General features: G+C 40.3%; 1 protein-coding gene across 1 annotated transcript in view; it reads left to right on the top strand.

Moving 5' to 3' along the window:
• Positions 1 to 6,260: 6,260 nt before the first annotated feature.
• LOC134359358 (copine-8) overlaps positions 6,261 to 23,978 on the top strand; it is a 338,437-nt gene continuing 320,719 nt past the window's right edge. Inside the window, exon 1 of the mRNA XM_063072488.1 lies at positions 6,261 to 6,569. Within this exon, the coding sequence (XP_062928558.1) occupies positions 6,493 to 6,569 (77 nt within the window). The 5' untranslated portion in view covers positions 6,261 to 6,492. The remainder of the gene's footprint in view (positions 6,570 to 23,978) is intronic.

Raw genomic sequence — 23,978 nt, 5'->3', positions numbered from 1 at the left:
CGGGCTACAACAGCGTGGCTTTGTAGACACAGAGTGCGTGTGCTTGACTGGCCTGCTGCCAGTCCAGATCTATCTCCTATTGAAAATGTATGGCACATCATGAAGAGGAGAATCAGACAACGGAGACCACGGACTGTTGAGCAGCTGAAGTCTTACATCAAGCAAGAATGGACAAAATTTCCAATTGCAAATCTACTACAATTAGTATCCTCAGTTCCAAAACGATTAAAAAGTGTTATTAAAAGGAAAAGTGATGTAACACAATGGTAAACATGACTCTGTCCCAATATGTTTACAAAATACAATTAGGTTGGTCAGTAAAACTATTGAAAATCTTTTCTTTGTACTTTTGTCGGTAAAATAAAGATTCACGTGAATTAACATATCACAGATTTTTGTTTTTATTGCATTTTGGAAAATATCCCAAATTTTCTGGAAATGGGGTTTGTATTAATCTCAACTGTCTTTTGCCAGGTAATGAGTTCATGTTTATATATTACCCCCCAATACCATTAAGTCTCCTTTTTTTTTACAATAATCTCTTCTCTGCACCTTATCACCCGCTTCTGAAGTCCAAATGCAATCCACTCATTCCACATATCCAATTGACTAGTCACTGCCTCTAAAAACACTAACAGATTTCTCAGGTGTGGTTTCCTTTTCAAAATGTCTACCCAGTTACCTTAGGATTTCAAAGTGCCTTGTAACTTGCTGCTAACAATAGATTCTAGAATTTTCCTATAATGATGTCAGGCTAACTGAGCCTAAATTCCCTGTTTCCCACTTTCTCCTTTAGTGAGTTACAGAGTTTTGATATCTACCTTAAAATCTGCACAGAATATTTTTGAAAATCTAGACAATTGCATCTTCTATTTTTGTCATCACTTTTTAAAAAAGGAATTATGATGTAGGCCTTTATGTTCAGATTTGTTCATTTTTTTGTCCCATTCATGTTTCCAGTACAATTTTCTTTATCAAGAATGTGTTCATTTTTCTCAGTGAAACTTGGTCCTTCAATATTTCCGGAATAGTTCTATTGTTTTGTGTTGGCGTGAATTACTTACCATTTCCTTATTAGATTTTCATGGGTTGTTTTTTTCCTGTTTTTGTCTGCAAGTAATCATTGCTTATCAATTTTTTTCTTTGCATGGGCTGTGGAAACTGATATTAGCTTCCTTATACTTTCTTTTTCATTACCATGTTTATTCCAAATTTTCTCTTTCAAAATTTAATGGAGAAAAAGAACAAAAAAAGAGAAAGAAAAGGAGTCGGCTATCTGCCCTGTTTTTCAATGTCATAGCTGATTCTAAAATTTTCCCAATCCTCAAGCTGACTACTCCTTGCAGTAAGTCTATAAATCTCTTCCTAAATCTCATGGTATCTTTAAACCCCTTTGTTCGCTGCATTCAATTTTGTTGTGATTTTTTCAATCCCTTGAGAGAATTTATATTCATTACATATCTTCTTGGTTTCTAAGGTTGTCATAGCCGGGGGTGGTGGTGGGGATAAGCTTCCACTACTTATAAAGTGCTCCAAATGGCGTGTGTCACTAACAGCCTCCGACAACCAAGTCCAACTCTTGCCCTTCACGTCTGGCTTAGCTACTAGGCCCAACGGAACTGTTTCTACTGACAAAAGGAGGGACAAAGGCGGACCACTGGCCCCTCAAAACCAGTTGCTTCAGGCAGGTGGGGCTCGTCAGCCTTGAATGGCAGTTCACCAAGGAGAAGGAAAACTCTGATTTTAAACCTCGCTGTCTTGCGGCCATACCCACCCATGGGAAAGGCTTCGGGGGTAAACCCCGAAGAAGAAATCTGGAGCCGTGGTCTCTAAGCCAGTTTGATGTTGTTTACAACTTCACTCTGGCAACATCTGCCACGACATTGGTGCCAAGCTGTATCGGCACTTGCCCTTCCCTTGGACTACACCAGTGATGTGGAGAGGGGGAGCCCGCTGCATGGGCAACAGCCGGTTCTTCAAATCTTCCCACCCAAGCTTGCGCCCTGGAGAGGACACCGTCCACCAGAGGCACAAACCCATGATCCCCTGAGATCAACAGCTGTCTGCAATCTTTTACATGTAGCTCGCATATCTTTTAATCCAGTTTTTCAATCCACTTTTGCCAATCCACCCTCAACAGTTCCATAGTCACACAACTGTCATTTAACAAAAAAACTGCTGGAGGAAATCTACGGGCTAACTTGTGCTGATTGAGCTGAAATACCTTCTTCTGTTTGTAGCAGTTCTGTGGAGACACAAGAGACTGGAGATGCTGTTAGCTGGAGCAAAATAACAAATTGCTGGAAGAGCTTGGTGGGTCAGGCAGCATCTGTGCAGGCAAAGGGATGAGTGATGTTTTGAGCAAAGGCCCTGCCTCAGGACTAAAAGTGTAGAAGAGAGATAGCCCAGAATAACAAGTTAAGAGGGAGGGGTAAGGCAGGGGAGGGGTGACTTGAAACATCAACCACCCCTTTGCCTTCACAGACGCTGCTTGACCTGCTGAGTTCTTCTAACAGCTTATTTGTTGCTCCATGTTCCAAGCCTGCATTCTCTTGTGTCTCCACCGAACTGTTACCAACAGGAGAAGATTTTTTGGTCCATTCAATTTAAATTGACTTCAGTTAGACCCTACCCTTCATAACCATGCAAATTAATTTCCTTCATCCATATTTGATACATTATAGAAAATCCTAATTAACTGAGTATAGTTTTCTTATTTCAGACTATAGCAAACATGAGAGGGCACAGTTTTAAGGTGCTTGGAAGTAGGTACAGAGGAGATGTAAGTTTTTTACGCAGAGAGTGCTGAATGCATGGAATAGGCTGCCGGCAATGGTGGTGGAGACGGATACGATAGGGTCTTTTAAGAGACTCCTGGATAGATACATAGAGCCTTGAAAAATAGAGGGCTATGGGTAACCCTAGGTAATTTCTAAAGTAAGTACATGTTCAGCACATGTAGGGCTGTATTGTGCTGTAGGTTTTCTTATGTTTCTACCATTGCCCCAATTTCAGACTACGCTAACTCACTTTCAAATCTATTTTAAAATCAGCTCATGTCCTGGATCCCAGGAGGTCTGATATATACAGATATACCCCCATTCTCATCGCAAAATATTAAGTCAAAGAAGTTTGTTTTTTGTTTAGATCCTTCACATTCAAATTGACTTGAAAGTTGTTCTCAGACTAACCCTTCACAAATAAACTCTTCTCGGGCTTCGAATATAATCGACGTATTGATGACAAACTCTGCCAGGGACGATGCGAAAGAGGAAGGTGGCAGAGTTTGTCACTGAAACATTGGTTGTAATCAAAACCTGTAACCAGATGGAAGCTTGAGAAGAGTTTATACATCACATACACTGGGAAAGCCCTAGATCCTAAGCCTCCACACTCTCACCGCAAATTTCATAGAGTTAGAGAGTATGAAAATGAAGAGCTTTCTATGATGTTTTATTTGTTTTATATGCCCCCCCTCCATTTCCTGATGTATGCCCAGTACTAGTAGCCCCAACCTGTATATTTTTTCCTTTGTTGTTCCTTGGCCCTCTTCAAGCTGACTCATCCTCTTGATTTTCCAGGATAACATTTTTTCTCTTATTTTAATTTCAGGGCGATTACTGGTCAACTCCCTTTCAATTTTATCTTTCTCTTCTAAACATCAATATTCAGCTCACAGTCCTGATAACCCTTCAAACACATCTGTATTAGATGCTGAGGTCCACATTGATATTTTCAAATAAAACAAAGGGCTGAGAATACTCAGCTGGTCAGTTAGCATCTGTGTGGGTAATCTTGCTGATGAATGACCTAATGTCAAAACTGGCTGTTTAATGTTTCAAGTCAATTTATTTTCTTTGTAATAAGAAAAGTGAGAAAGCAAGTTTGTTCACAGAGAGGAGGAGTGGAGTGAACAGAAGGATTGCTTTTGATAGAATGCAAATTGGCTGGGTGATATCATGCTTTCAGTGCTGTCTACATAATCGATTCATAGGGGTGTTTGGATGGGGTTGGAGGAGGACTTCGTTGGCCCTGTCAGATTGCAAACCGCACAGTTACTGCAACTCCCAGATACCCTGAAGACGGCACCTGTACAGGGAGAAAACAAAAAATGAACTAATGTTCAGGTGGATGACACGCCATTTCTGAACACAAGCAACAATCTGTAATTGGTAAATTTAAGTCCTAAGGACTGTGCCGTGCCAAGATAAAATGACGAACTGTTCCTCCAGCTGACCGTTGCATGTTGTGCTTATTAGCTAAATGAGAGTAGTCCAAAAGAAGAACATCTCCAAAGGAACATTTTGAAATCTTGAGGTGTCATTGCTCATTTTGCCAGCTTGTAAAAAAATCCGCTTACTGCTTTTCATTCAGTGAACGCTGAAAACGTTGTGTTCTCCTGGTATTCACTTTATCACACACATTCCCTTCGCTGTCTCCTTCTCATCCCTTTTTGCAACTTAAAACAACTTTTCACCTTTTCCTCATCCGGTGAATGGCATTTGAACTATTACATTAACTCCCGTTCTCGTTCTACAGATGCAGTCTCTGACTTGCTGAGTGTTTCCAGCGGTTTCTGCTTTAATTCCAGCATATTGTCGTTTTCCCCTTTCATTTGATAACCTTGGAACATTTACTTTGCTGCAAACGTTGCGGCAAATGTACATATTGTGCCTTTAGCTGTAATTGTTTTTTCTCCCGTATTCCACCACCTTGATTATAAACGCCTTCCTACCTTTGTTAGGTCCCCCACCCTGCTATCCCACTGATCTATTATTTTTATCCAGCTCGCCGACCTTCCGCGACAAAATTTTGCTCCTAGAGCTGTCCGTGGCACTGCATCCACCACTATGCTCACACCAGTGAAAAGAATAGGAAGTTCAGTGAAAATGACGTTCGAGGCAGCCGTCTGTTTCAAAATCTGACCCAAGAACATTCTAACTATACCTGTTGTGAGTGGCATATTGCATCTCATTCAAATGCTATCAACTTTTTTGCGGTCAACAACGGACGGTTCTTGCAAATGACCGATTAACAGCCGCCAGCAAAAGGACAGCCAATCTCGCGGCTGCGGTTTGTTTTGGCTGATTGTACTAAAGATAATCCGCCACACTGATGAAGTAAAATATTTATCATTTACATTTCTTCCTAAACACCTTTCCTCCCAGATTTCTCTGATAGTGGTGCAAATGTTATCAGATAAGTCTGGGAGAAAATGTGTTCTAGTTAATCGGTGTTTGGAGATAATTTTTTTGAACCAAACTTCAATGACGTGTATACGATAGCAAGAGAATAACAAGAGAAACCAGTTACTGTCGAAATCTGTATTTCTCCCTTTAACTCCTGACCAATTACTTTCTGCATGTGCATCAGCGTTCCTGCTATTTATTTGTTCACATTTTCCACGCCGATCTGTGAAAAATCGCTTCTTGTTACGCACTTTAAAAAATGTTTGCGATGTTCCATCGATCTCACGAAATGTAATGGGGGTGTGAAATCGGCGCATTAAACAAATCCGACGAACATGTCCCCCAAATGTATCTTAAATTGGCCACACAGGAGTGAACAGTGGCCAGATTGTGAATTACTAAAACAAAAAATAACTTCATCCTATTATCGTAGTAGATTATTGCCTATTATATCATATGTTAAATAATTTCTCATAAGACGTGTCCAGATGCTTCTATTCATGTTGGGACAGATTTTGCCCCAGCTCGTTAGCATTGGCGTCGTCCACGTGAAGCAGGTAATTCCCCGTAGACACAGGGAAAACCCACCGGAAGTGGATTGGTGTTTTAGGTCTCACTTCATTAAAAAGTTTACACTGTCAGCACAGAACAGAGTCACGGGGACTGTAATATGTCCATAATCTAATCCGAAATTCGCCACGGAACTGCAAGCACTGACTTTTATTAGATTTTATATTTTGAAAAGATTACTGCAATAACAAAGTTTGTGGTAGTGTATCTGTCGTTTGAAGAAACGTAATGAATTGCTGCGTTTCTTCAAATAGTTTTGGTACGCTGTTTTCCAGTCGAGTGGGCCTTTGAATAAAGAAAGACTTTCAATTGTATATAACACACTATCGCGAGCGTTAGTGGCGTTTATGTATTTTTCTGTGATGTTCGCGAAGGTGTCATCGACAAGTTGATCAGTTCAAATAATTCTGGGATGATAGTGTACTTTTCACATCCTCTCTTTAAATTTCTTGGAAATCCCCCCCCCCCCCGCCTCCACCGTTGAGTAAAATGCCTGCCAGTGCTCCTCCTCTGAGCTGGGCTAGTTGGGATTTTTGGTGCAGATACAGCTCAGTGCCATTGCTCTCCCTCTCCTCGCCCTCTCCCTCCTCTCTCTCTCTCTCTCGCCTGCGGACGTTTCCTTGTGTTTGTTATGAAGTGACATCACTCGGGCACAGGCTAACCCGAGCTGTGGAGTAGAGGCGCTCAGTGCTTCGGGGCTCGGCTGGGAGACGCCGTGCAAGGCTTCAGTAATATGGCGTCCATAGGAGACTTCGATCCTCTGCATGCCAACATCCCGGCCACGAAAGTGGAGATCACCATTTCTTGCAGGTAAGGGATGTCCTACAACCCCCTACCCCGCCCTTCCGCCCCCCCCCTCCGTAAAAGCACGCGAGCACCAGCTGAGCGCGAAGTGTCTGTAGCGGTTCACTTTCACACCCACCCCGCGTATGGGTGACTGAGCGTCCGATTAAAGTGAGACACTGGGAATGACTTGGGGAAAGTCGAGTCAGAACTATAATCCGCTTCTCTGCCTTCCTTCACAACGTGGGAAGGCGTCCGAGGTCCTGTTCGGTTCGCGTACAAATCGTTTACTCCTCATCTTTCTGAGTGATCGGTGTTTGAAGTTAAAGGTGTTAAACTGAGTCTTGGAAAGTTGACAGGAAAGTGTCTCTCAGGTGACGGTGTCGGTGGGGTGGGCAAGAAATGACAACTTTTATCGCATCTTAATCACGGTGTTTTTGATAAGACGGAGTACGGTTCGATTCGTTGCTGAGAAAGGAACTGAACTGATGCTGTGGTGTTTTGAACTGACGGGGCTTGGGTGTCCGAACCTCTCCCTGTTCCTCATCCGTGAGTTATCGAGGCGTCAGCTCTGGGAATTATCACACATCGCTTGCCAATAAGCGGAGGAATTTCCCTGTTCAGTATATTAACTCCTGTGGTGCCGGACTTTTAAAGGAAGTCTTTTGTTTTCCAGCCTAAGGCATTTTATTAAATAGTTTTAGTTTTAAGCACTTTTGCGTATTGTATTCTGGGGTCGTAGGGAGCAGGAGCCTGTATCTTTAAACCGACATTCTTGGCATCTTTCTTCATAAAAGTGATGCCCTTAGACCTCGACTTGCTGTTTATTTACATGCACGGATATTCTAAGCACTCTTTATTGCTGATCTAATTATTTGTGCAGTCATTTTAAATTTTAAAAAAACACGAGAAAACATCTAATTTTGGAGGCGAGATTCTTATGTGTCCGATTCGTATCGTGACTTCCCATTTGTAACAGAATGCTCTAGTAATTCCAAAACGGAAGCATATGACCTCACAATAAGTGTTTGATCGCAATTTGAAATTAGTGCTTTCTCTTGGGTAGCTGTCCACTGAGCCCAGCTCTTCCTTCTCAGACAACAAATTAAGCCAGTTCAAACGCGGAAGGGAAGCTGTTGCTGGAATGTGATCAGATTTTCAATACAGGAACCCGCCCCACCACCACCACCACCACCGAGCACGTCTGCTAGTAGCAGTCGCAAGATAGCAGCATCCATCGTCAAGGACCCCTACCATCCAGGACATGCTCTCCTCTGGCTGCTGCCACTGGGAAGAAGGTACAGGAGCCTTAGGTCCCACACCACCAGGTTCAGGAACAGTTAATGTCCTTCAACCATCAGACTCCTAAACCAGTGTGATAACTTCACTCTCTTCACTGTTCCACAATCTATGGACTCACCTTCAAGGACTCCACAACTCATATTCTCTATATTATTTATGCATGTTTGTTGTTTGACTGCCTGTTCTTGTGTAGGTTTCCTATTTACTGAGAATGCCCACAAGAAAATGAATTTCACGGTAGTGTATGGTGACATATATGTACTTTGGTAATAAATTTACTTTGAAGTTTGAACTTTGAGATTTTAACTTTGGGTTGGATATTCCTTAATCTGCTAATGAATGCTTGATTATTTGCAAGAGCAACTCATTATTCAACGTGGTCTAGGACAGTTGCATGTCACATACCTGTTGGGAAAATCATAAACAAGAGGTTCTGCAGATGCTGGAAATCCAGAGTAGCGCACACAAAATGCTGGAGGAACTCAGCTGTGGCAATATCAATGGAGGGGAATAAACCCTCAATGTTTCAGGCCAAGATACTTCATCGGGTGCCTAGCACTACCTTTGCATTGTAACTTATAGAAATGTAATTTGTCTTGCGCTGTACTGCTACCACAAAAAAACAGAATTCAGGACATACGTCAGCGATTCTGATTCTTAAGACCATAAAACATAGGAGCAGAATTAGGCCATTCAGCCCGTCAAGTCTGCTCTGACATTCCATCATGGCTGATCTATTATCCGTTTATAAGACCATAGGATGTAGTAGAATTAGGCCATCCAGCTTATCAGCTGATTCTGATAGATATTTAGTTGAAATTTTCAGTATATAACAACATTTCTAGTTCTCTAGTGATAACAAAATCTCAAGCCTTGAAATTCACCATTATCTGTTAATTGTGTATTAGCCAAGTTGAAGCCAGTACTGTGCTGAAACCTCAGCAGGAGATGTTGGAAAATATTCAGAAGGTTAGACAAATGTCTGTAAAGGTCTGCTACCTACTGCAATGTTCCACGTTCCAGGCTTTAAGAATACGTGAAGGAAGTTGCACTTTAGTACCACCAGTGCATGGGGCTCTGGGAACGTTTGTAATTGTTAAACACCTTCAAACACTTCATGAACCAACGTCACAGACAATGCATCTTTCAGTCAAATCCTTGAAATAACATGCCATGGTGAAGTTAGGGTTCTTGTACACAGATGAGTGAATAATTAGTGTTGCTAAAATATGTTGTATTAAATATGGGGAGGCATGCTTCTCAGTTGCACATGCTTTCTAGTTATACTGCTCTCACTCTCACTCAGCTATCTTTGCCAGGATTAATTTTCATGTAACACTGTAATATGTATTTACAGTTTAAAAACCAAGACGGGGATGCAAATAACTTCTCAATGTTAGGCAACAAGAGTTGATGTCCATTAATATTGTTGTAGGATGGGTTCAGTTTGGTATAAATGGCCAATCATGAACATCATACAACAGAGGCAATGCAGTAGGAACAGTGATTGCTCAGAAAATTGATGCACATTACTGAAACACTAATTTCATCAGCCTGCTTCTATGGTATATGATACTTCAAAAATTACTTAATTGTCTCATAAAATTGTGACGATCTATCTCTCAAAAATATCACAAACAATGATTTCCTTGATGAAGGAAAGCCAATGGATATTGTCTACATGGACTTTGGCAAGGTCTTTGACAAAGTCCTGCATGGAAAACTGGTCAAGGAGGTTCAGTTGCTTGGCATTCAGGATGAGATAGTATTTTGGAATTGATACTGGATTCACGGGAGAAGTCAGAGAGTGCAAGTATATGTTTACCTCTCTGAGGGAGGCCTGTGATTAGTGGTGTGCTGTTGGTGTTGGTCGTGTGGCAAATTTGCTGATGATACCAAAAATAGAGGTGTAGGAGACAGCGAGAAGGTTAGCAAAGCCTGCAGTGGAATCTGAACCAGCTGGAAAAGTGGGCTATAAGTGGTAGATGGAATTTAATGCAGGCGCTTTGGGAGGGCAAACCAAGGTAGGATTTACACAAGGCATTGAGGAGTGTGATAGAACAGAAGGATCTTGGAAACCCATTATTTCCTGAAAGTGGCATCACGGATAGGTAATGTCATAAAGAGGGCTTTTGGCAATTGGCCTTCATAATCAAAGTATCGACTATAGGAGTTGGGGTGTTATGTTGAAATTGCATAAGGTGTTGCTGAGGCCTTATCTGGAGTTTTGTGTTCGTTTCTGGTCACCTACCAACAGGAAAGTTATCAATAAGATTGAAAGCATACAGAGATGTTACCTGGACTTGAATTGAGTTGTAGGGAAAGGTTGAATAGGTTAGGACTTGGTTCCCTGGTGTGTAAGAGAATGAGGGGAGAAGTATACAAGATTGAGATGAATAGCTAGGGTAAGTGCAAACAGGCTTTTTCCACTGAGGTGCAAACTAGAGGTCATAGGTTAAGGATGAAAGGTGAAATATTTAAAGGGAATCTGAGGGGGAAATTCTTCACTCAGAGGGTGATACGAGTGTGGAACAAGCTGCCAGCAGAAGTGGCAGATGCAAGTTCAGTCTCAATATTTAAGAGAAATTTATATAAGTTCCTGGATGGGAGGGTTATGTCAGGCTATGGTCTGGATGTAGATTGATGGGATGAGACAGAATAACAGTTTGGCACAGACGAGATGGGCTGAATGGTCTGTTTCTGTGCTGTAGTGTTCTCTGATGCTAAACCAAAACTGACACAAGAGTTTTGGATGTGCAAGGCACAATGAACATGTGTATGTGAATGCAGTCTGTCAATGCAATATCTTGCTAATCTGAGCCACGCTAATATGGAGGAATCATTGCCCAAAAGCCTTGGAAGATTTCATGTTTGAGTTATCTTAATTAGAATAGACACATTAATCAGAAAGGGGGAAAGGATATTCTGAAAATGGAGATTGATGTGTTGTTTATAAAAATCCTTCTTAGCTATCAACAAATATTCCTTTAGGGAGTTTTCAGCAAGGCATCTTTGTTGCTAGATTCCTAATGAACACCGATGGGAGGACCAGTTTCAGCTATGATGATATCGGAGACCAGATTCTTTGTGGTTCATGTCCAACTAATTAAAATCTACCGTAGAATACTGCAGGAAGATTTATTCTTTTGCTGAAAAGAGCCATGGAGTTCTGCATATTGAAAGAAAAAGCTGATGGAGCCATATGGCACAGCCAATGGACTTGGTCTCTGGCACCCAGCTGTTATTTTGATGTGGTTCTGTACAGCAGAAAAACGTTTGAATCAGAATATATTTTCTAAAGTTGTAGATACGTATATCAGCATGTGACATAACTGAAAGTGGAGTTGGGAAAATTGAATTAAGAAGTACATAAGCAACTAAAGCAGGGCTTGGTTGCTTGTGCCTGCTCTGTAGTTCAGTTGGGTGGTGACTGGTCTTTTATCTTTCATCTACTTTCCTGGAATAACCCCCTATGATGGAAAGCGGGTATATTGATGTTTTGCAGCAAGACAAACATGAACATATCTTTCAATTACTGAGAACGATGAGGGTACAGATCATGATTTGAATCTGAGAATCTACCACTTAAGGATTGTAGACTGCATGATAAATGTAGCAAGAACTCTGAAGAAGAAACGCCTCATTAAACTATTGAATGCTACATTAATCATGGCTTTCATTTCATGAAATAACCCTCTGGCAGCTTAACTAAATTGTGAGCAGCAAAACGAGAGGAACAGAAAGCCATCTTTGCTTCTAAAGTTAAAAGCACAAGTTGGAATGACCAGTCATTGTTTGCTGGACTCTAAATTCTGTAGCTAGAGGTACTATACCTCAGATTCGCTTTTGGATTCAGATTTAGATTTATTTATCATGGGTACAGTGAAATGGGTCGTTTTCGTTAACAACCAACATATCCAAGGATGTGCTGGGTGCAGCTCACACATATTTCCATACATTCTGGCACGCACATAGCACACCCACAATGCTTAGCAGAACAACACAACAGAACATACCAAGTGACAAAGCAATAACAGCACAAAAAGTCCTGTTTCTCCCTCCCACTTGCCCACCCTTGTACAATCCTCTAACCCTCAGCCTCCAGTGGACTTGTGGATTTGCAGATGTTGGGCCTTCAGCTTCCCCATTGGACTTGCAGAGATTTGCAGATTGGGGTCTTTGGTCATTGGGCCTTGACCTTTGGGTTTCTGATTGACCTTTGGGCCATGCTCTTTGGTATCCATCCAGGACGTGCCAATGAGGATACGAACTCTTGCTGGGCACTTACTCTGTTCCTTCCTTTCTCCTAAAGTTTCTTCTGCTGCAAACATTGTTTTGTGGTATACAATTTGAAAAAGGGAAGTTCAATCAAAAATTGCAAAAACTGGACAATTTCCAGACTTCCTAATAGATTTCATCAGACCAATATTCTCATCACCTTGCTCATCGGATGGCCTCCCGTTACCCTTTCCAAGTGGTGGTGTGAAACTGGAACTATTGTCAAACACATGCTACACTAATTTGATGAAACGAGGCGGGTTGGTAATTATTTTTCTTTGATGTTGACTTTAAAGGTCTGGAGAAGTAACAGAGCTATATTTTCAAAGATATCAGCTGTAGCCATTTGCCATTTTCTCTTTGGCGTCTGCACCTGATTACCCAATAATTAGAGACTGAGTCTTTCCTATTTCTTCTCATGCTTACCATGTTTTTCTTTCTTTCATCTCATACCTGTCGAACAGTTTTGGTGACTTGGCTTCCTTTTTTCAGAATATACTGCTGGGACTATTTTTCATCTGCATTTCGTGGAGAAGGAAGGCCTCTTTTTTTTTTGTATGAGTGACCCAGCATTGATGGATTCCAGTTGCCCTGATACCGTTTCTCCATGACCACAATGTCCAGGTGAAACCTTCCACTGTGCTCGTCACTGACAGTGCCAGGATTTGCAGGGAAAATGTCTAAATGTGAATGCAGAAAATGAATCTTTAGTGACATTTGCACTTCATAGTCTTGTATGCTTGAAGCATGTTGTCAACCAGCTGCACGTAATTTGGTGTTCTGTAGTTGCCAAGAAAATCTTCAGCAACAACTTTGAATGCCTTCCATGGGATTTTCTCCCGTCCCACTAAAAGTTTCTCGAGTTGCCTGTCATTGATGACCTGTTTGATTTGTGGACCAACAAAATGCCTTCCTTAACCTTGGCATCAGTTATTCTGACTTGAATTGAAATAACAAATATAGCTGATTTTAAAATAAAATTGTGTGTGATAGGGAAAATTCATGGTGATTTTCATGGTCAGCAGCCCAAAATCCATAAGACACACCCAAAGGTGTTCAGAAAGCAAAATCTTTGTTGTCCAGTGTAGTCTGTAAATGTGGGCAGCAATGAAAATATGTCTATTTTGGAGAAACAAATGTGGTAAATGGAAGATCTCAAGCACTCACCTTACAAAGCTGATGCCAGCATGGTGCTACAGTGGCAGCCTATTGGATGTGATAGTGGACAGTCAAGGGGCCACTCTTACACAGGTAAACAATGTAAAACGAGGTTTCTCTCCTTGTTTTAATGGAGTGAGTATGCCTTTGAGACACTCTTCAGTGATTTTGGATTGAGTCAGGGAGTTTGTTTGCCATGAGGGATGTTGTTCTTTAATTGAAGCATGTGTTTCCTCTTAATCTATGAATTGCTTTAGATAGTGACTTTTTCCATGACAAGTTTCATTGGAACATTTCTTAGTGCGCAAAAAAAACTTTTATTCATCTAACTTACCTGCTTGGTTCGCTCTGATAGCTTTTTCTATTTTACTATAGTTACTTTTATTAGCTGCAATAAAATCATTGAAACAATCTAATTGGAATCCTCTCTGTATTCACTTAAACTTTGAGGAGTTGTTTAGTTTGCTTCCTTTCCCTAGTCCTGGCTCTTAAGCTTGCAATATTCGGTGATTGCATTGCTTGCTGGTTCTAGTATCATCTTTCCATTTATTCCTTGAATGAATTTCTGTTTTGATTTTGTGATAGTTTGATCCCCAATGAATATAAATTGATCATTATTTTTATAGATTCATGAATCCACGAGCACTACCATTTTATTTGTCTTTAGCACTACCTGTGCATTGTAACTTATGAAATTTAATTTGTCTTGCACTGTACTACTGCCACAAAACAACAAAATCCAGGACATACATCAGTGATTCTCATCCTTAAGACCATAAGACATTGGAGCAGTTCGAATTAAGATAATGGTCTAGCCTTGTTTTGTTCCATTTGCTTTTTTGGGTTTAGTATTTAGTTCTTTTTTTGGTTTCTTTTTGGGGTTTTTCTTTTTTCTTTTTAATTCTTTTTTTTCTCTATGATTAATTGCATCATGAGTTTGGAAGTCTATTATACCTGTATTATTTGGAATCTTTTCTGTATATGCTTATTAAAAATAAGATTATTCCAATCTCTCTGTATCAACATTGTTATTTTGTTTATAACTTTGGAAAATTAATAAAAAGATTTAAAAAGAAGAAGACATCGGAGCAGAATTAGGCCACTCAGCCCATCAAACCTACTCTGTCATTCCATCATGTCTGATTTATTATGCCATTGTAAGACCATAAGACATAGCAGAATTAGGCCATTCAGCTCAATGGCCGATTCTCATAGCTATTTAGTTGAATTTTCAGTATATAACAACATTTCTATTACTGAAATGGATACTAGAATACTAGAAAGGCTAGAAATCTCAAACCTCGAAATCTCAACCATAATCTGTTAATTGTGCATTAGCGAAATGGAAGCTAGCACTGTGCTGAGACTGTTGTAATGTGAACAGAGTCGCCAGAGAGATGCAGCTGGTAGATATAAAGTAGCCTTTTATTTGAGAAAATGAGACAATCTCTGAAGGATGAGGCCTGTTCGACCCAATATTACATGGCATTTTATATGCTGAAGATCAAAGGACAATTCCATATTTACAACGTATCTACAATGCTTCCTTTTAATTACATATTATTTCACACCTCTTTCTTCGCACCCATGCTGCAGATACACCAAATTAATGATAATTAGAATTGTCTGTTTTTTTTTCCAATTACACAGCTTTAGGAACCTATTGCCTAGGGCTGCATTTTAAATTTAATCTACAATCCATGTTCAGTTCTAAAGACTGGTTGCTGAAGTTAACATTTTGTCATATAACCTAACTCCAGAATACACCCTAAGAGAGGACTCAGCAGAAAATCTTGGAAAACATTCAGCTGATTAGGCAAATGACTAAAGATGTGCCATCTACTGCCACGTAGGAGTACCTGATGTAGGCTGCACTTTAGCTAGGTGCCGCCAATGCAAAGCCTCTGAGGAAGAACTGTTGCACATAAGGGAGCTGAGTCAGGTCAGGAAGCACCCCAAATGTAGAAATGGTGACTCATTCCATGGAGGCACATGAGTGACAATGGTACTATAGTTTTAAAAACAAGTTAACACGGCTGAACGTATTGACTACAAATGCAAAAGTTTTGCACACCACTTATAATTTTGTGTGTGTGTATTTTAAAAATAAAAATCTGTGGAAAGAGAAGCTGAGTTAATGTTTTGGATAAATACCCTTCGTAAGAGCGAAATCGCTCTGAGCAGTTTCAAGTTCCAGTGTAGTCCGGATAAGGAGTTTTCAAAATCAGAAACCCAAATGATCCTTTCCCACATCTAAAAGAAAGAAGAAGGGAACCAGAAGGAAACTAACAATTAAGTTAAAATCTTTCCAGCGTAGGAACCATTTACAGTGAACCGCTACTTCAGAATGCTAGCTCCAATCAGTAAAGTGAGTTCAGTCCAAGATCACTAACCTGAAATCTCAGATCTACATGTCTTAATTTTGCAACCTGCAATGTGTTGACCAGCTGAAGCCTCCACACAGCCAGTGCAGATCCTGACTCAGCAGTGTAACACTACAGGCCACCTCTTGCTCGACTGCGGACTTGTCTCTTGTTTTTCTTGCACTAATCTTTTGCACATTTTTTCTTCATTGTCTTGAATACTGTAGCTTAGCTCCTTTGTGCTGTTTGTATCAAAGTCCCTGTGATGTAACTGCAAGTAGCATTCTACCTCAGCCTTATTGTATTTAAGCATATGACAATAAGTTCGACTTGATGCTGGAAATTTGAACAAAAACAGAAAATGTTGCAAACACTGAGCAGCCACAGTTGATGTTTTGTGTCAAGGTAGTATCACTGGTCCTTTTCCTTTCTTTTCAGAATATGAGGTAAGATTATTTGGGGAGCAGAGTTTGATCGCCACCTATCCTTACCTGCTGCAGGAAAGTTCGTGGAGTTGAGGGATCTCAGAGAGACTCGCTGCAATGCCCAGCTATTTCAGATGGTAGATTCCCTTGAATTGCAAATTGGTTCCTATGATGTACATAGGACCCTAATCGTAGGATAGGATTTGGATGTGAGGACATTCTGACTGGTTTTCAGTGCTCAGTGGCTGAAATGGCTCGAAGGTAGGGGTTCTGGTTCCCAACCTTTTTTATGCCCTGGACCATTTCAATTAAGCAAGTGGCCCGCAGACACCAGGTTGGGAACCTTTGCCCTTAAAGAGATAAATTTCGAATTAATTTCTGCAGGTCAGAAGCTGCTAGAGAGAGATCAGCTTTGTTTGTCACGTGTACATCGAAACATACAGTGAAGTGTGTTGTTTGCGTCAAATCAGATCAGTGAGGATTGTGCTGAGGTGAGCCTGCAAATGTCACCATGTTTCCAGCGCCAACCTTAACTGCTTAACTGTACATCTTTAGAATATAGGAGGAAACTGGAGGACCCACAGGAAATCCACGCAGTCACAGGGAGAACATACAAACTCCTTCCAAACAGTGGCAGGAATTGAACTCCGATCTTACAGCAGGTGCTGCAGTATGCTATTATAGAAGGAGAAGGGGTATTTGCCTTGGTCACAGTGTCTCAATTAGTGGATTTTATTTGCCTTTTGCATGCCAAAACTGGTGAGAATACACTTTGGGATAGGGCAGCTCTTTTTAAATGAGACAGTCTATCAGACTACTTTGCCAACGACTGGGTGTAAGTTAAACTCTTATGTTATTGTTGAGAATACAGTTGAGAATAGCTATAATACATACCCTGTGTGTTCGAATGAACGTCTTGTTATCTCCTGACACCACCTGCTTAACTCATCCCAGAATAATGTCAGGTAACCATGGAGTTTCTAACATCTGTTGAGCCATGCATAATGTGAATTATCATCTTTCATAGTGGAGAGGAAAATAAAGGTAACACTATCTTTTTAGTGGGAAAAATCTGAAATTTTACTTCATTTAATCCTTTCTGAACTAAAAAAAAAACGGTTTTCTCTGTTGGAGTCTAAATAATAGTGTCTTGTTTACCTCAGTTGATTCTTCAAAGGCAGAACATTAAATCTCAATTATTCAACAATTGACGGCCTGTTCTATCCTGGGGATGTTGGTCTGGATGATAACATTCATTTGCTTATCATCCAGTGTATGAGAATTTTGCTGAGCTGATGTTTTTGGACAGGGGAAGCAGGATGGTAGAGGACCTTTTGCACACTGCCACTTCAAGTTCATGTTCATGTTTAATTGTCATTCAACCACACATGAATACAGCCAAATGAAACAGCTGTACTCCGGGGCCAGGATGCAAAACACAGTACAAACGGTCATAAACAGCCAAAGGCACATCTAGCACATAAAAGATAGCAGTAAAAAGCAGTCACACAGGGAAAAAATATAGTCCAAGTCCCTGAGTCCATGATTGTTGCAGCAGTCTGCAGTCGAACACAACACAGCTTGTCTTCTGCTGCATCTTGAGGCCAAGGCCATATCCTTTAATAAACAAATGAATTGGAATTGCAACACTCCACATTAACAATGTCCAGTGGAGTATTGCGATCACAAGAAAGGCAAATAAGATGCATTGGTACTAAACTCCAATTCAGGCAGTAATCCCCATGAACCTATTCCCCATTCTCTCCAAAGCTTCCACATTTGTCCCATAGTGTGGGATGATCAGAATACTCCAAATGTGGCCTAACCAAAATATTCCATGTAACTGCATCATGCCATCCTTGATTTTATACTCAGTAACCCAACCAACGAAAGCAAGCATGGCAGGGGCACTCAATACAAGTTAAAGATGTCATTTGATCAAAGGAAAGTTTGTCCACATATGAGTAAACCTGACGATTCAATAAAGTTCAAAATTCTACGAAGTTGAAAATATAAGAAAACGTAAAGTAGAATACGAGAGCAGTCTGGCAGGATACATAGAAGCAGATGAAGAAAACTTATAAGAGTTAAGTGAAGTTAATGTGAATCACTAGCAAACCAAGGCCAGATAATTTATACAGAAGAACAGGAAAGTGGGAAGATATATGTTGTCTTCATAGAATATCTCTTTATAAAGATTAGCGTTATCTGTCACATATATCGAAACGTACTGTGAGATGCATATTCTTGCATCAACGTCCACGTCCAGCGTGGTTCAAGGATGTGCTGAGGGCAGCCCGCAAGTGTTGTCCTGCTTCAGACACCAACATAGTATGCTCACAACTCGTTAACCGTAACCCCGTACCATTTTGGAATGTGGGGGGGGGTGGGGGACCAGAAAACCCAGGTGGTCACGTGAAGAATGTACAAACTCCTCGCAGACAGTGGTGGAAATTGAGCTCCATCACTGATAACTGGTCCTGTAAAGTAATGCTCTAACCACTGCACTGTTGGGAGCTCAAAAAATAGTCAATAGTTTAAAGAACTCTTCATCTCATGTTCTCAATATTTATTCCTTATTTATTTATTTATTATTTATATTTTTCTTTTTATATTTGCACAGTTTGTTGTCTTTTGTTCACTGGTTGAACACCCAAGTTGGTGTGGGTGTTTTTTCATTTAACAGGTACTTAGGCACATGAATGGAATTGGATCATGTGTAGGCAGATGAGATTAATTAGGCGTCATGGCCAGCACAAACATTCAGAGGGTCTTTGAGTGGATAGTTGGCACTTTAACTTGATGGACAAGGATTTGAGATATAAACTGAAAATATGAGATTTTCCGATAGAGGAAATTGAAATGTAGGTATTTGTTTTAATTGAGACATTGGTAAGCGTTGGTGTTCAGAGGGACCTGGGTCAGCTTGGATGGAGACCATTAAAATTTAACGTTCGGTTCAGTAAGCAACTGAGAACGCAAATAATATTTTTGGCCTTTCACTTGAGTCTTGTAGTAAAATATGGACCTTCTGCTCTAATTATAGAGAGCCATGGTGAGTTTGCATCTGGAATGTTATATAAAGGTTTGTCTCCTTACCCTAAAAGTGATGTACAATCCTAATTTTAATTGGGGTTCTTTGGTCATCTTTGATTAATCTTTGTCTTAATCTTAATATTTACAGTTATAAGTATGTGAGCACTGTGCTGTAGATTTGGGGCAGCTGTGTATGAGTCCCTCAACAAATTGGACTATTTCCAGTTATCGACCTTAGTACATGTACACTGTTATCTTTAAAATCTTTTTGATGTTGAAGATATTTCACTTCATGATGCTAAATGTATTTTTGTGTTGAATAAGAGAATCTTCTCATCAACATTCTTACTGAATATCAGATACAAAAATGATATTAAATTTTTTTGTTTCATTAATTTCAAATGTATTTTTAGGAAATGATTAGCTGAGACACCAAGCGGTTTTGTGGAGATTACAGACTGAAAATCCCAAATCAACAAATATAGTTGATGTCAAACCATCCTTGGGTTAATGGTGGTCTCTGCTAGTGTAAGTTCTTGTAATTATTAATCTTAAGTTACTTGAGGAACACAAATTACATTCATCTTTTGCTTCCAACAAAGGAACGCAATGATATTAAAGGAATCCTTATTATAGATGGAAAATGTGATTCAGTTTTCTCCCCCTCCTTTTCCACCCCTCCCATAGATTATGATTGACCTGCTTCAAGCAGATTGTTTGTTGCTCTAAATTCCAGGATCTGCAGTTTCAGGTGCTTCTGCTAGTTTTCATACATTTGTATTTCTGTACAACATAGGCAGAGGACATTTTGCCCATTGAATGTATAACCAGTTCACAGAGCAATCCTCCTCCCTCAATAATCCCTCTTCTCTCTCCAACCCCGCCCCCCCCCCCCCATTGGTGGGGAGAGCCCATGGTATTACAGGAAAGACAGTACCATGGATAGAAGATTGGCTGACTGGCAGGAGGCAGAGAATCGGAATAAAGGGGGCTTTTACAGGTTGGCTGTTCTTGACTAGTGGTGTGCTGCATGGGTTGGTTTTGGGACTACTTCTTTTCATGTTAAATCAATTATTTGGTTGAAAGGACTGATGGTTTTGTGGCCAAGTTTATGGATAATACAAAGATACGTGAAGGGCAGGTAGTATGAAGGAAGCAGGGTAGACGGATTGGGAGAATGGGCAAAGAAGTGGCAGATGGAATATAGTGTACATTCATGCACTTTGGTAGAAGGAATAAAGGCATGGACTGTTGGGAAATTGGGGAGAAAATTCAAAACTCAGAGGGTCAAAGGGACTTGGGAGTCATCGTGCAGGATTCCCTAAAGGTTAGTTTGCAGGTTGAGTCGTTGGTAAGGAAGGCAAATGCAATGTTCGGATTCATTTTGTGGGGACTGGAACACAAAAGCAAGGATGTAATGCTGAGGCTTTATAAGGCATTGGTCAGACTGCACTTGGAGTATTGTGAACTGTTTTGGGCCTTTTACCTAAGATGAGCTGGCATCGTAGAAGGTCCAGAGGAGCTTCACGATAATGACCTTAGGAATGAAAGGGTTAACATATGAGGAGTATTTGGCTCTAGTCCTGTACTCGCTGGAGTTTAGAAGAATGAGGAAAGATCCTATTGAAACTTGTCGAATTTTGAAAATCCTCAATAGAGTGGATGGGAAGAGGATTTTTCCTGTAGTGGGGGAAGTCTAGGACCAGAGGGCACAGCTTCAGAATAGAGGGACTTCTATTTGTAACAGAGGTGATGAAAAATTTCTTTAGCCAGAGGGTGGTGACTTTGTGAAAGTAATTGCCAGACACAGCTGTACAGGCCAAGTGATTGAGTATATTTAAGGCAGAAGCTGATATATTGCATCCGGAATTATTTCCAGTTAGCGGACAATTTCCTTCCACGCCGCTCTGGCGTACTGGGAAATTGCATACGAGGCAAGTTACAGCAGTGGTTTGCCATTGCCTTCTGCCGGGTGAGTGTTTTTTTTAAGAGATCACCAGCTCTTACTGGGAGCCGGCTAGATTCGAACTCGGGACCTCTCACCCCGAAGTCCAGCGCTGATGCCACTGCGCCACCAGCCGATAGAGCTCTTGATTAATCGGGGTGTCAAAGGTTACGGGGAGAAGGCAGGAGGTTGGGGTTGAGAGGGGTGATCAATCAGCCATGGTGGAACGGTGGAGTGGATCCCATGGCCTAATTCTGCTCCTATGCCTCATGGTCTTATGATTTTAAAGCTGTTCTTTAAAAGAACTGATGAGCTGTTACCCATTTCTCCTGACAAATATTTATATCTACTGGCCAATAGCCTAGAAACAAATGATTGTTTTATACCTCTTTACTTTGTTTTAACCTCACTATTCCTTCTGTTGTGCTGTTTATTTTGTAATTTATGGTAATTTTATGTCTTTGCTCTGTACTGCTGCCACAAAACAACGAATTTCACATTGTATAAGAGAGTGATAACAATCCTGATTCTGCTAATGCTGCTTGTGGGGAGCTTGCCTTGCACAAACTGACAACTCTGTTTTCCTATTTACAGCAGTGAGTGCCATTCTTTAAAAGTACTTAATTGGATAGAAAATGCTTGTTATGTCTGGGTTTTGTGCAGTTTATTATACACGTCTGAACCCTTTTTAACATTTTGACATAGCACAGTTGCCCAAGTCGGGTTAGTTATGACAATAACTCTGAAGGGAATCTCCAGCATTCATCTGTTTGCAGGTACCTTTGGGATTTCTGCAGCCCCATTGTAGGCCCAGCATGAGTAGAACAACATAATGCTGGCACACCTGCTCTGCTCCCTTGTTGGACTCCACATGCTGGGATTCTCCAGAGTCACACGGGGGAATGTAGATCTGCACTCCCATGTCAGTCTGACCTGATATGAGACTGGAATCCTCCTTTATTTGAATGGGAGAATTCCTGACCTTAAGATTAGGAAGTAAATGTTGATTACGGTTCTCAGAAGTCCGTTTCAGATGTTGATCATTCCACATACACAGAAGATTTTCCCAATCTCAATCCAGGAATTATCTTTAATGAGAATGAATTTCCCCTTCTTTAACTATTTGGAGCATTACATATTCCTCAACTACTGTTTAAGACTGAGTCTGTGCCTTCCTTCTGGGTTGAAAATCTATTTTCTGCTTCTCCTTGTAATTTAAATACTTGATGTTGTGCTTCAGTCTTCTGGTACTTCTCTATACTGCCTTCACTGTTTGAAAATCTCCCGTATCTTGACAACAATCCTGTTTACACAGGTTTGATTTCTGTTTTCTCTGAATTGTGTTGAGCTGTCCTGGCCAGGTCATTCTTATTCCTTTGACTTCAGGAACAATTGCTACCCTTCAAGCATCGGGCTTCTGAACCAGTGTGGATAACTTCACTCACCTCAACTCTGAACTGATTCCACAACCTGTGGACTCACTTTAAAAGCCTCTACAATTTATATTCTCAGTAATAATTTTCTGTTTATTTTAAAAAATTTTTTTTGTATTTTCAGTTTGTCGTCTTTTGTACATTGATTGTTTGTCAGTTTCTGTGAGAAGTTTTTCAGTGATTCTGTTGTATTTCTTTGTTCTACTGTGAATGCCTGAAAGAAACTGAATCTCAGAGTGATATATGGTGATTTTTGTAGTTTGATAATAAGTTTACTTTGAACTTTGTCACGGAAAATGTGTTGTGCATCAAGTTTCTGTATTCTCTCTAACTTTATATTGAACCATTTTGACAACAGTGCATTGGTTCCTGTTCCTCAAAGAGCAGTCCAGATGACCCAAGAGGTTTGCCTAACAGAAGTACACCCTTGTGGACTTCATAAATCACCTCCAAAACTCTGGGATATGGAATAAAAATTCCTGATTATAAAGTTATGTGGAACACAAAATAGTTTTCTTCCAACTCATTTCTTCACACATGAGTTGATGCTATGGCTTCTTCTTACAAAAAAAACTGTGATATGGCCTGTTTTCTGGGAATGCAACCTCCCCAATGCCCCCTGCCTGCATTTCCCCCCTTCCCATGGGGATCACCTGTATTTATATTTACCTACCTTTATATGTTGATATTGCCACTGATATAGATTGTATTTTCATTTCCTAGGTCATTCTGAACTTCTTAATTATAATCCCGATTGGCATCCTGATTTGGGATGCAGAAAATCAGTTTGTTTCATGTTTCTTAAAAAATATTTCAATAATTGAAACTATCCTTGAGGTGCTTCATGTACAGTTGCACTCTCCTTCATAATTTAACCTGTCTTCTACAATAATGAAACGGGCGAGTTGTTTCTGGTTTGTATTTTCCAGAATCTGGTCATGCAACAAGCTTTGCTTTGCCTGAAGATGGGATAGAAAGCAAGAAATAGGTGATCATTCATAGACCAAGCAAGGGGAGAGAGGACTTACTGGTGCAGAAAACCTGCAGAGTTCCAAGTTTGACTGGTTAATGAATCCTGTTGGACACTGATATGTACTGAGGCAGTAACTCAAGAATGTCAAAGTAAACACAAAAGAGCAGAAACTAGAAATTAAAATACAAAAAATCTGGAAGTTAGGGAGAAACAAGATTTAGCATTTCAGGTCAATGATGTTTCATCAAAATAAGCATTGTTTGACCTGTTAAGCAATTCCTGCATTGTCTGTTTAATTTTAGTAACTTGAGGAAGTGACCCAAAAGGACATGTTGGCTTTAGTGGTGCAAAAGACATAGTCATAGTCATACTTTATTGATCCCAGGGGGAAATTGGTTTTCGTTACAGTTGCACCATAAATAATAAATAATCATAGAACCATAAATAGTTAAATAGTAATATGTAAATTATGCCAGTAAATTATGAAATAAGTCCAGGACCAGCCTATTGGCTCAGGGTGTCT

This window comes from Mobula hypostoma, chromosome 20, assembly GCF_963921235.1.
Source record: "Mobula hypostoma chromosome 20, sMobHyp1.1, whole genome shotgun sequence".
Taxonomy (NCBI): Eukaryota; Metazoa; Chordata; class Chondrichthyes; order Myliobatiformes; family Myliobatidae; genus Mobula; species Mobula hypostoma.
The sequence above is the reverse complement of the archived record's forward strand: the minus strand, read 5'-3'. Positions and strand labels throughout refer to the sequence as shown.